A 13,824-nucleotide genomic window follows, 5' to 3' on the forward strand; every position below is an offset into this window, starting at 1 on the left:
ATTCTTTATCCCGTTTATGAGCAAGTCACTGTTTAGATTATACACAGTAGTGTAAGGGATATTTCATATTTTCTAGTAACCTATACTCAAGTAAGACAGCTAAGCAACACTCACCTGTGTTACAGAACAATGTGTGAAGAATGCCCCCAAAACCTAGTAATGCAGAAAAGTTTCCAAAGGCGGCAAAATGAAGTGGGTGATACTTGTCCTTGGTCTTTAGGGATCTTGCACAGGAATTGCAGTCAGTGATTCAGGAAAGGGGAAGAAGTCATTCCAGGCAGAGGGACTGGTATAAACAGGAAAGGGCTAGTAGCAGAAGAACCCGTGGGTAATACAGGGATAGGTAACTCTTCACTGATGGGAACTTGTGAGATGAAGAAGGAAATAAAACTGAAATATATTCTCTGCTGCCAGATTAACGAGTCAGGATTTCAGTTGACAGTGGACTACAGGATATGCTGAAGAGGGAAGCTGAAAGCAGTCACTATTTACTCATAAACATACATTAAGCTTATGCTTTGTGCCAGAAAGCGTTTGGTGGGCTATTTTGCATTAGGTTACCTGTGATGTATGAAAGATCAGAGTAATGTCCCTGGGATTTCAACCCCAGGGAGCTTCATATCAAATTTTGTAATGACTTTGATGATGGAAATGACAGGAGATGAGTCATTAAAGAGTCTTTTAACACTTAGCTAACTTTTGTTCTTCTTCAAAACAGTTAAAATTTGACCTTTAGGAAACCTTCATTAACTCCTCTCGGTCTGGGTTAGGTGTCTATTCTTTGTGCACCCAGATTGCTTTCTCCTCTGGAAACACTTATGTAACTGTTTCTGTCTTCCTGTGTTTATGTGTCTATCATGTGTAGCACATATGTTTACTAGGTGATTAAATGAATTTATGAAAGCAGGAACTACACACATCCACCACTGAAGTCTAGTGTGTTCTAATGTGAAGGAGATAAAAAGGACAGAAAAAAGTGGAGATGATGGAGGATATTATAATTTAAAATTAGTGGGAAAAAAAACCCACAAAAGGAAAGAGAGATTTATCTACATAAAAATTGAATAACCTACCAAAGAAAAGAAAAATGACAACAACTAGAAAAAAAATACAGCAAATATGACAAAGGGCTAATGCCCTTAATAGGAAATACCTCATAGAAATTAAAAGAAACTATCTCAGAAAATAGGCAGAAGAAATGAATTAACTTCTTCAAGGAGGAAATGTATCTGAAAAATAATTTGAATTCGCTTTCAATCTTTTCACTTCTTTTCCATCACCACTAGAATCCTAGTACAGCTACTGTACTAGCTTCCCAACTACTTACATTGACTCTTCTCAAACTTTAATCTTTTTTTTTTTATATGTATACTTTAAGTTCTGGGGTACATGTGCAGAACGTGCAAGTTTGTTACATAGGTATACATGTGCCATGGTGGTTTACTGCACCCATTAACCTGTCGTCTACATTAGGTATTTCTCCTAATGCTTTCCCTCCCCCTTTCCCCCCACCCGACAGGCCTTGGTGTGTGATGTTCCCTTCCCTGTGTCCATGTGTTCTCATTGTTCAACTCCAACTTGTGAGTGAGAACATGCAGTGTTTGGTTTTCTGTTCTTGTGTTGCTTTGCAGAGAATGATGGTTTCCAGCATCATCCATGTCCCTGCAAAGGACATGAACTCATCATTTTTTATGGCTGCATAGTATTCCATGGTGTATGTGTGCCACATTTTCATTATCCAGTCTATCATTGATGGGCATTTGGGTTGGTTCAAAGTCTTTGCTGTTGTAAACAGTGCCACAATAAACATACATGTGCATGTGCCTTTGTAGTAGAATGATTTATAATCCTTGGGTATATAGCCAATAATGGGATTGCTGGGTCAAATGGTATTTCTATTGCTAGATCCTTGAGGAATCACCACACTGTCTTCCACTATGGTTGAACTAATTTACACTCCCACCAACAGTGTAAAAGCGTTCCTGTTTCTTCACATCCTCTCCAGCATCTGTTGTTTCCTGACTTTTTAATGATCGCCATTCTAACTGGCGTGAGATGGTATCTCATTGTGGTTTGGATTTGCATATCTCTAATGACCAGTGATGATGAGCATTTTTTCATATATTTGTTGGCTGCATAAATGACTTCTTTTGAGAAATGTCTGTTCATATCCTTTGCCCACTTTTTGATGGGGTTGTTTTTTTCTTGTAAATTTGTTTAAGTTCTTTGTAGATTTTGGACATTAACCCTTTGTCCGATGGATAGATTGCAAAAATTTTCTCCCATTCTGTAGGTTGCATGTTCACTCTGATGATAGTTGCTTTTGCTGTGAAGAAGCTCTTTAGTTTAATTAGATCCCATTTGTCATTTTTGGCTTTTGTTGCCATTGCTTTTGGTGTTTTAGTCATGTAGTCTTTGTCCATGCCTATGTCCTGAATGGTATTGCCTAGGTTTTCTTCTAGGGTTTTTATGGTTTTAGGTCTTATGTTTAAGTCTTTAATCCATCTTGAGTTAATTTTTGTATAAGGTGTAAGGAAGGGGTCCAGTTTCAGTTTTCTGCATATGGCTACCCAGTTTTCCCAACACCATCTATTAAATAGGGAATCATTTCCCCATTGCTTGTTTTTGTCAGGTCTGTCAAAGATCAGATGTTTGTAGATGTGTGGTGTTGTTTCTGAGGCCTCTGTTCTGTTCCATTGGTCTATATGTCTGTTTTGGTACCAGTACCATGCTGTTTGGGTTACTATAGCCTTGTATTATAGTTTGAAGTCAGGTAGCATGATGCCTCCAGCTTTGTCCCTTTTACTTAGGATTGTCTTGGCTATGCAGGCTCTTTTTTGATTCAATATGAACTTTAAAGTAGTTTTTTCCAATCCTGTGAAGAAAGTCAATGGTAGCTTGATGGGGATAGCTTTAAATCTATAAATTACTTTGGGCAGTATGGCTGTTTTCACGATATTGATTCTTCCTATCTATGAGCATGGAATGTTTTTCCATTTGTATGTGTCCTCTCTTATTTCCTTGAGCAGTGGTTTGTAGTTCTTGAAGAGGTCCTTCACATCCCTGTAAGTTGTATTTCTAGGCATTTTATTCTCTTTGTGCAATTGTGAATCGGGAGTTCACTCATGATTTGGCTCTCTGTTTGTCTATTATTGGTGTATGGGAATGCTTGTGATTTTTGCACATTGATTTTGTATCCTGAGACTTTGCTGAAGTTGCTTATCAGCTTAAGGAGATTTGGGGCTGAAACAATGGGGTTTTCTAGATATACAGTCATGTCATCTGCAAATAGAGACAGTTTGACTTCCTCTCTTCCTATTTGAATACCTTTATTTCTTTCTCTTGCCTGATTACCCCGGCCAGAACTTCCAATACTAAGTATGTTGGAAAGAGATTAAGATTAAAGTTTGTTGTTATTCTTGCGAAGTAAAGTAAAAATTTATCTTTACTCTTCTAAAAAATAAACCATCACTTTTTACTCTATCTTGATGATTACTTATTGCATATTTTTGGTACTTTGAAGAGAGAATTTTTAATTGCTTTTATAGCAGCTTCCCTAACCTCCAGCACAGTACCTTGTCTACAGGTAATAAGAAGTAGGTATATAATGGGCAGATGAAAGCATGGATAGCATAACTGTCAACTAATGTTCAAATGAGAGGGAAAATCTCCTAAATGCTTTTTTTCCTCCCTTTCCATTAGAACTAGAGGAGAAATGCACAATTGAAAACAACAGTGCCATAGCATTTAGTGCGTAAATAATTTGCAAAACTAGAGCTAGATTTTCTCAAGTCATCTGTTTTCTAAAATTTAGGCAGCAGTGATATGTAAAAATCAGATTTAGGAGGTGTAGCAATCTGATGGAGTGCTTTAATTTCATAGGAAGGCCAAAGGCCTATATGTACAACTGACATTTTATTTTTATTTTTTATTTTTTATTTTTTATTTTTTTTTGAGATGGAGTCTCGCTCTGTCGCCCAGGCTGGAGTGCAGTGGCAGGATCTCGGCTCACTGAAAGCTCCACCTCCTGGGTTCACGCCATTCTTCTGCCTCAGCCTCCCGACTAACTGGGACTACAGGCGTCCACCATCACGCCCAGCTAATTTTTTTTTTTTTTTTTTGTATTTTTAGTAGAGACAGGGTTTCACCGTGTTAGTCAGGATGGTCTTGATCTCCTGACCTCGTGATCCGCCTGCCTCAGCCTCCCAGAGTGCTGGGATTGCAGGCATGAGCCACCACGCCCGGCCTATTTTATTGTTTGATAGCACATTACCATTAAGCCCATTAGAAAATTGCTTTTCATTTCATGTAAGACAGTAAAGGTAGAAACTAAAGTGCCAAAGAACAAAATGAGTTTCCTCCACATATTGTAAAACATAAGAATGTCAAGAACCACGTTTGTATGCGCTTATGAAGTTACAAAACACTTGTGTCATGATTAGGTGCATAGTACTTTTTAATAATTTTTTTCTGAAATATTAAATTAGGGCCTTTCCGTAAGAACCAATTTGTGTTTAGTTATTAAACTATTCTGGGAAGTTTTGCTAGGTGGCAGCATATGCCCAATAATGGTTAAATCGTAGATAATCACTGAGCACTCTAGGTATTTTAAAAAATTGTTGCTCATCAGAAATAAAAAGTAAAATCAACAATAAGTTATCATCCATATGATAAAATTAGGGTCCTCTTTATACAAAAATAATTTTGGCCAGGTGCAGTGCCTCACTCTGTAATCCCAGCACTTTGGGAGGCTGAGGCCGGCAGATCACTTGAGCTCATGAGTTTGAGACCAGCCTGGGCGATGTGGTGAAACCCCGTCTCTACAAAAAATACAGAAAAATTAGCCAAACATGGTAGTACGTGCCTGTAGTCCCAGCTACTTGGGAGGCTAAGGTGGGAAGATGGCTTGAGCCCGGGAGGGGGATGGAGGTTGTGATGAGTCGAGATCACTCAACTGCTCTCCAGCCTGGGCAATAGAGCCAGACCTTGTTTCGAACAAAGACAAGAAACCCAATAATTTTGTTAACTATGAATTACTTCAAACGTATGGAAAATAATGTAACAGATCTTCTTATAATCTACTTCCTATGTTTAGGAAATGTCAGTGTTTTGCTATATCTTAATGTTTAATTCCACCCATCTTCTTTTCTACCTCAGAGGTAATTATTCCTCTTGGTGTGTGTTTTTCTCTTCTATATTTTTCACAATTTTAGTAACATACATATCTATACCCAGTGTATAGTATTGTGTTGTATACTTTTAAACTGCATATCGTTTTACAAATTATAAATTGTGGTAGTCTCCCTTTATCCATGGGGGTTATGTTCCAAGAGCCCCAGTGTATGCTTAAAACCTCAGATAGTACCAAACTCTGTTATTATTATTATTATTATTATTTTCTGTACAGTAATGGGCAGGTAACGGATACAGCAGAAATACACTGGATGTATGATTTACATCCCGTGTGGGATGGAGTAGTATAGTGAGAGATTTCATTATGCTACTCAGAGTGGTGCACAATTTAAAATTTATGAGTTATTTATATTTGGAATTTTGGCTAACCGCGGGTAACTGAAACTGCTGACAACAAAATTGTTGGTAGGGGGGGACTACTGTATTTTATTCACCAAATGTTACTTTTCAGGTTTTATCCATGTAATACCTACAGATCTTTTGCATTGATTTAAAATACTACATTGCTATATGCTTTATTTATATATGTTATTTTCTCTCTCATGCTACATTTTGTTAAAATGATGCAATGAATAATCTTGTGTGTAGCCTTTTCCTATTGTTGAGAATGTGTCTTCTGAATAGATTCCTAGAAGTAGGACTTTTGTTAAAGTACAGCATGGTTTCCCCCAAAGGAGTAAATCAGTTTGCATTTCTACCAGCAGTGTATTTGTCTGTTTCCTCACAACTTCATACAAAGAATGTGTTGTCATAGTTTTTTTGTATTTACTAATCTGATAGGTAATTAATGAATAAGCAGAAGTATTAGTATTCTTAGAAACACAGATATACTTAGATTTTTCTTAACACTGCAAGTTCCCCTGGAACAATACTAGCTCTTAGAATAACTATTTTCTAATAACTATAGATTTTTGTTACAGGCTAACTCAAAATCATGGTAAAGTTGGTGAATTATCAGAGGCTAACTGGTTAGCCAGCTATCCCATAGCCAGCCAAAAGTCAATTCAAGTAGCATTTAATTTTGTCTTTGGACCAAAGTCTCCTGTCTGCTTTGTATATCAGAAACTTGCTGTCATTGTTACCCCAGAAATAGAGCTCATTCTCTAAAAAGCGAATTCATGTTAAACCTAAGTGTATAAGAGATTGTGTGAATGAGAAAGCTAGTTTATTAAAAAACGTGTCTAATATACATAATAAATGCTCACACTGTAAAACACATTCTTTTCCTGTATACTGACCATCAGCTGCTTGTTATGTAGAAATACAGAAAGGGGTTTTAGTTGCATGATTCATGTTGAACTGTGATGCGTCTGTTCCCATAATTGAGTTATTCCAGAACAGATTAGATTTCTCAAGTCTCTGAGCTGGGGAACCCTTTCTTTGGAATTTCCTTGAGCTGGACACTGCCAACTTTTGCCTCTCTGTGGTTTCCTTTCCTGTGTTTATGTTGACTCTTCTGAGTCATCTCACATGGTCTTTTCTCAAATAGCTATATTAGACTTCCACTTTATTTATAGTATTTTTATACTGTCTATGCAAGAGATGCCCTATGTTTAGATTTTGCCAGGTTAACTTTAAAGGCTTCTGTATGTCTAATTTCTAGGCGATACTTCACTGTCAGTACATATATATTCACTGGGTATGTAAGTCTTAATTCTTTTTCTTCAGATCTTATAGATTGTCTTAAATGCGTTCTCTTGCTGTTTGGAAGACCCTCGGCTTGGCTTAATCAGTCTTGTTGGTGATGGCCTCAGATTTTCCCTTCAATTTCTGTCTTCAGACCCATTCCTTCTACTTCTTTTTCATTTTCTTTCTTCTGTGTCAGCATATTTTATTTACATTTCTATGCCTCTGTTTTCTCTGTGCTCACACTATTCCTCTGTTCTTTCTGTCCCAAACAATAATCATACTGTTTTTACAAATCTAACAATGATAGTTCTTGCTTTTGGTTAGAGTTTTGCCAAAATGTACTGCCATTAAGCAGTGCACTTGGACTTCTGGCAGTATTGGTGTGTTAGGCCTGTTCATTGACTTCTGGGTTGTCAGCCAACTTTACAATTCCTGGGTGACAAATAAATTGGCAGCCTTTTAAATCCTAACTTAAAGATTATATTTGTCATCATATTGCAAAAATCTAAGTGCTTGGGGAAACCTAAGTCTTAAGTATATGAGGTATTCCTTTTGCTTTTAGAATTCCCTTATCCATTAATGACAAACATAGTATTTCTTAAATTGGAATTTTAAAATTGGAGACGAGCTTTGTTATGATTGGAATGTAACCAAGGACCAACTCTGCCCACTGCAGTTTATTAGTTTAGTTAACAGTGGTTAGCAAATGGTATATTATCATTTCATGCACCTGCAAAGTTCAGCAATTAGAAACATTTGTTAATATATTTTAATGTGCAGTTCATCGCTTGCTATTAGTTTATTTTATGAATAACTTAACTTTAAAAAATGTATCATGACACTGTATAATTCTGTTTATGCAACGTGGCAGTTCTTTTTTTTTTTCCTTAAGCCTTGTCTGTGTGCCTTTTCATTTATGCAAAGTATGATTTTTTTTTCTAAATGGGTCTTTGAAACAAATTCCTAAGAGGTTAACTTATCTAGCGGGAAAGAAACCTGATTACTGTGCATTTTTAAAATATATTATGCATTTGAAACAGTGAATAGACAGTGTGTATTGCTACATTTCTGGTCATTTATTTAACCAATATTTATTGGACACATACTGTGTGCCATGCACTATGTTAGGTGTTAAGATGCAGTGTTGAATAAAACCAGATACTTGATCAACTTCACAGAATTTATAACCTACTGGGGAAAGACACATTAAAAATAATCAGATTAAAAGTAAAGTATTAAGTTACCAATTAAAGGTACTTGTGACCCTCTCAGGGAAGCCAAAAAAGACTTCACAGAAATGACAATTGGTCCAAAATCAGGATGAATAGATGTTAACAAGTTGACATGGGTAAAAAGAACATTCTGACCAGTGGAAATGGTAGGTGTAAAGGCTTTGTAGTAGACGTGAGCATGGTGAGGACAGGGGACTGAAAGGCCAATGTGATTCTTCTGAGAGCAATTGGAGACCGTTAAAGAGAGTTACATAAAGGTGCGACATTGGATATATACTTTAAAAAATTTTATTGTGATGGCATTGTGGATAACTGATTGGAGAGAGGCAAGAAGAACAGGTGTGGAGAAACCGGTTAACAGTAACTCAGCCAAGATTGCAAAAAGGTCAAGATAGGGAAAAAAGTGGTACAATTTGAAAGATAATTAGGATTTAAGATTAATAGGACTTGGAGATTCATTGTGAAGGATTAAGAGAGCTACCTCTAAAGACCTTTAGGTGTGTAACTAAAAGGATTGTTCCATTCTCTGACATATGAAACCCCTCCTCCCCACAAAAGAAGGGAAGGGTTTTATTGGAGGTGAAAAACATGAATTTAGGTGTGAATTTGAGGTGATTTTGAGCGCACTCAGAAAGAAATGTCAAGCAGGAAGTTGCACATTTGGGCTTGAAGCTAAAAGGAGTGATCTCAGCTGAAGGCAAAATGTTTGACTCCTCTTTGTTTAGGTGGCAAATTAAATATGCACACATAAGATCTCTTAAGGCTAAATAATGTATTGTGAAAAGAAACACTGGCTTGGGACTGCCCCTTCAACTCTTAACATTTTATGACTGGGTAGAGGTGGATGAATTTTCAAAGAAGATCAAAATAGAGTGAGTAGAAAGGAAAGAATAAAACTAGAGTGAGTAGAAAGGAAAGAAGAAAACTATCTTGGAAAACCAAGGGAAGAATGTTTGAAGAAAGAGAAAGTGGTCAAAAATGTCAAATTTTTATTGGATTTCAGGGGCTTTTTTGGAATTCATTGGTGTCCTTAGTGACATCTTTTAGTAGACCGATGAGGATGAAAATCAAACTGGATTTGTGTGGCATGCAGAAATAGAGATACTGAGTTTGGACGTCTCTTTCTAAAAGCTTAGTTCTCCACACAACTGAAGAGGGAGTGGTCCTAGTGAACTATGTAATGAGGATGTTTATTTAGTCTCTAATGAAAATGACTCAATCATGTTTAAAAATCAGTGGGAAACAAGTGCATTAAAAGGAAGAGAATGACAATGCTATGGTAAAGGGATAATCCATAGTAGAGGTTCTAGGAAGGCAGAAGAGAATGGGCTCTAAAAGACAGTTAAAAGATAAACTCAGATATGTGTAGTGGTATTTCTTATATTGTAACTTTATTCATAAAGGAAGATGGGTCATGGAAGTACATTTGCATTCATGGTAGAAGAAAAATGATGGTTCCCAACTGATAATTATTTTCTCCACACGATTGAAAGAGAGAAAGGAGGACGGAGACTAGAGGATTTAGGAGAGTAGGCAAAAGCTTAAAACAGGCATTGTAGAGTGAACTGAACAGAAAAATATAGGATGGCTAGGAAGAATGGGGGTCCACTTGAGGTTAATTATGATGAATTTATAGTAGACAGAATGTTACAAGTATTTGCTGTTGGCATATGACAATGAAGAACTCAGAGTGTTTTTTTCATTCAGGACTATGGTTTCCTCACCAGAAGGACAGGAGTTTAAGAAATTGGCAGATGTTATCATGTATCTAAACTGCATAAAAAGAGGAACATTAAGTGTAGGAGTCAGTGGATTGGTGGTCCTAATGAAGTCAAAGATGGTTGTGGTGGGTGGAGTTGAACAAGCAAGCTGATAGAGGTTGTGATCACAGTGTGGAATATTTGAATTAATGGTTTTAGAAATTGAATATTATGAGTGATGACAAGGTTGACAGTGTGGCCATGGAAGTGGATGGCTGAGATAGAATAGATTAGGTCTTTAGAAAATAAGTAAAGAAGTGAAGATATAATTATCAGATGGGCTATTCAAGTGGACATGTAAGTTACACAGAATGATGGCAGAACTTAGGGTGTAAAGAAATTGTAAGTTGGTTGCTAATATCTTCAGTGAATAAGGGAGTGAATGACATGAAGGGTAAGAGAAGATATTAATTAAATGGAAGAGCCTTAAAGAAACAGGATGATGTTGATAATGTTATTTTGGCAAGAAGAATTTGAGGAATTTTGTGTGCCAGGCACTCTTGCAGGACAAAGAAAACACTATATAAATATTACAAGACTCCTGTTTTCTAGGAGCTTGCTGTCTATAGAAAAAGACAGCCACATGAGCCATTAGTAACAGTGCAGTGAGGTAGATGCTTTAATGACAGAATCTGTATAGTGGGGACCCCAGGGATGGAGTGGTTATCCTTAACTGAAGAAGTCATTGAAGGTTTCACTGGAATGACTATATCTGAACCTGAATTTTATGTAGTTCCTAAAGTGAAGAAGGGGAAGAAGGACATTCCAGGAGTAATTTTTAAGATGTATGCCTCCTAACTGATAGATGAAATATAAACTCCGTAATTACATGCCATTGCACTGAAAGCTGTTATAATGTGTATTTTTTATAACTATAATTTCCATTTCTTGGCCTATAGCTCTGCTTTTTGTTCTTAGAGTTAAACATTGTTCTCTAGTAGGGTGATTTAAATTATGTATTTGTATGTGTGTGCATGTGTGTGGGGGGGGCATTTATGTTTACATGCACATATGCTTGCACACAATGCCCTTGTGTTTGTGGATCTTCTTTTAAAATTATACTTGAAATAATTTGTTACTAAAAATAATGAAAGATTTGTTTTATAAATATGTAAAATAAATTGCTAGTTAAAAGCTAATTTCCTAATTAAAATAGTCATTCAACAAATTAAATTCCTACCATTATGAGTGAGGCTTTGTTTTAACGGTGGGAATACAAAGATGAATATGACAGGCTGTGATTTCAGGGAACTCACTGTTTATTATATTCCAAGCCCAGCAAGATATAAGTGTAACATTAAAATACTTATTTCGGGTAATACTGTGACTTTTTAAAAAATTATAACTTGTTTTTCTTAAGCTCTCAGACACATTTTTAGACTGTTGATTTATTCCTTCACTATTTATGGAAGAGGTTTGATTTCATCAAGCTACGAATATAGTTAGACAAAAAAAGTAGTTAAAGTGGTAGACTAAGTCTCAAATATTAAGACTCAAAATAAAGTGTGTTTGTTCCTGAAGTAAGTGCCTTTCTTCTAATTATTGCTTTATTCTTCAAAGGTTGTGAAGATGAGAAAAGAAGTGAAGAGAATTCGAGTTTTAGTTATCCGAAAACTTGTCAGGAGTGTTGGCCGACTGAAGTCAAAAAAGTTAGTCATTTAAAGTAATGATCTTGTGACTAATAAAATGTCAAAAGTTGTTTTTATTTGATACTTTAAAATGTTTAGGGTGGGATATAGAGAAGTAATTAAATGTCTTACTTATACACCATTTTTGTTTTGTATGCGGAGATGATGTGAGTGAGATAGAATGTGCTGTGTCAGCATGCCCTTCTATGGTTTGGACCATTATTGCTCAAGATACAGGATGAATTTTTTTGCTGCTTTTGCAAAACTCTCTTTTGGTCTTTTTAGAATGCAATTCCCTTGGGCTTGTGTGTTTTGTGTTATCAGAAGTTATTTTAAGATACTGATACAGCTTAACAAATCTAGTAATACCTTAAGAATCAGTTTTGAAGATTTTATATCACATTTTTTCTTGAATTGCTAAGTAATTTGAAATCTTCAGTACCTTATGAAAGTGTTTATTAGAACATTGTGTTCCATGTAATTTTTTGGAAAAATACAATATTTTGTATTTTCAGTATCACTAGTGTTAGTGAAAAAGTATTTTATTTATAGTTCTTCTTATGATGTAAGCATGAATACTTAGCCTTCAAGTATGTTTTGTTCCTGATTAATTTCCTTTCATAAATATGTCAAAATATAGCCCTTCTTTATTTTTTCCTTAAATGCCAGAGAGCAAATTTTCATTTGATAAAATTATAGTCAAACTCTAATTGTAAATTATGACATTTATATTACATTAAATACAATGTACGATTGATTGATTTAAAAAAGTGTTATTAAGGAACTAGAGAAGGCAAACTATCAAAAGTAATAGTCATTAGTACAATGGCAAGACAGTACTTATTTTTGCCATTTTCCAACATAGGGGTTTGGTTAGTAAATTGAGGTGTGTTTTGGGAGTGGGGGAAATGGACAGTGTAGGATAGTGGCGTGTTTGTTATTTAGAGATTTATTACGCTTTTCTAAAAAGAAATGAAGTGATTATCCATTACACTATGACTCTAAAATTAATGCTTTGCCTGGCTACATATCGTAATGTATTTTTTGCAGGGGTACTGAAGATGCACTGTTAAAAAACCAAAGACGGGCGCAACGATTGCTGGAAGAAATCCATGCCATGAAGGTAAGGACTTGTGTGGGTGTGTATGTGTGTATGTTTCTGAGTATCCTGTTATCCTGCATTTTGTTTGTGTGTGGTATTGCTTATTTGAATATTCCCGAGAGTTGCCTAAGACATCTTGTATCAGTCTGTTTGGTGAAGAATGTAGCACATTTAGAAAATTGTAACATTTAAGCTTGCATTTTTCTGTTTTTGACTGAATTTGTTAAAGTGCTAGGCTAATTTGAGTCAAAATTGTGCCAAACTAAATTCATCTATGTTTAATAATGCCTCATGCCTCAGGTTTTTATTTTTACTGTAACTTTAGCACGAAGTCAGTTCAAGAATTAAAGTCTTCATGCTATTTGGGAATGTGGATGGTGATATTGGTAGCTGACATCATGCTTTCCTTGTTGCCAGCTCAATAAATTTTTATGTATTGGTATCAGCATTTTATTCAGTTCTGTAGTAACTTCAAATAAAATTAGTGTTAGACCAATGTGATCCCATATTTTTGGGTTTTTTTTCAGTCAGACTCTTCACTAGCATAATTTTTAGGTCTTCTTGCTGCTCTTACTTTGAGGAAACTTTCATTTACCAAATGACATGACATTAAATGTCTGGGAGACTGTTTTACTGTAGAACTTAAAAACAACATTTGGTCCCAGCAATTTTCTTAATTGCAGGGTCATTTTGCATGCATGTTTGCCTATTATATTTTGGTATAACTTTCAAGTTTTGAATTAAGTAAAAGAGAAAGAAAACTCTCTAACAATATTTTAATTGAGTTAGGTTATCAAAGATTCTCAGCCTTTCTTCCTTTTAAAGGGATAGTAAAGTGTTTAATAGGACAAAGTTATCCCAGTTAATCTGAATAAAAACATCTAGGAAACGACTCTTTGATATGAAGTATATTTGTTTCTTGTGTTCTTCCTTCCCTCTGCTGCACACTATTATAAAATTCATGGAATCCATCTGATATAACTTTTATTTCTCAAAGTTATAATTCCCTTTTTATTCAGTCCTTCAGGAAAAAAAAGTCTTCTGTATTTGACTGTCAGTGATCATTTGTGTCTCTGTGGTTTGCAGATTATTTAGTTTTTTCATATACCTTTTTAAAATGATATTCCTATGAGAAATAAAATCTTTAGAGATTTTGTCTTGAGAATAGCAATAAAATAGGAAGTTACAATTTATCTCTTTCACTTTCTCTTAACCAAGGTTCTTACTAAATTACATTGCCTACCTAAATTTTTCCCTGTAATTTCTTCTGAATAGTCATT

General features: G+C 35.4%; 1 protein-coding gene across 1 annotated transcript in view; it reads left to right on the forward strand.

Moving 5' to 3' along the window:
- SRFBP1 (serum response factor binding protein 1) overlaps positions 1 to 13,824 on the forward strand; it is a 72,401-nt gene that overhangs the window by 1,031 nt on the left and 57,546 nt on the right. Inside the window, exons 2-3 of the mRNA XM_003826702.5 lie at positions 11,375 to 11,463; positions 12,493 to 12,565. Of these exons, the coding sequence (XP_003826750.1) occupies positions 11,375 to 11,463; positions 12,493 to 12,565 (162 nt within the window). The remainder of the gene's footprint in view (positions 1 to 11,374; positions 11,464 to 12,492; positions 12,566 to 13,824) is intronic.

The sequence above is a fragment of the Pan paniscus genome, chromosome 4, assembly GCF_029289425.2.
Source record: "Pan paniscus chromosome 4, NHGRI_mPanPan1-v2.0_pri, whole genome shotgun sequence".
In the NCBI taxonomy this organism is placed as follows: domain Eukaryota; kingdom Metazoa; phylum Chordata; class Mammalia; order Primates; family Hominidae; genus Pan; species Pan paniscus.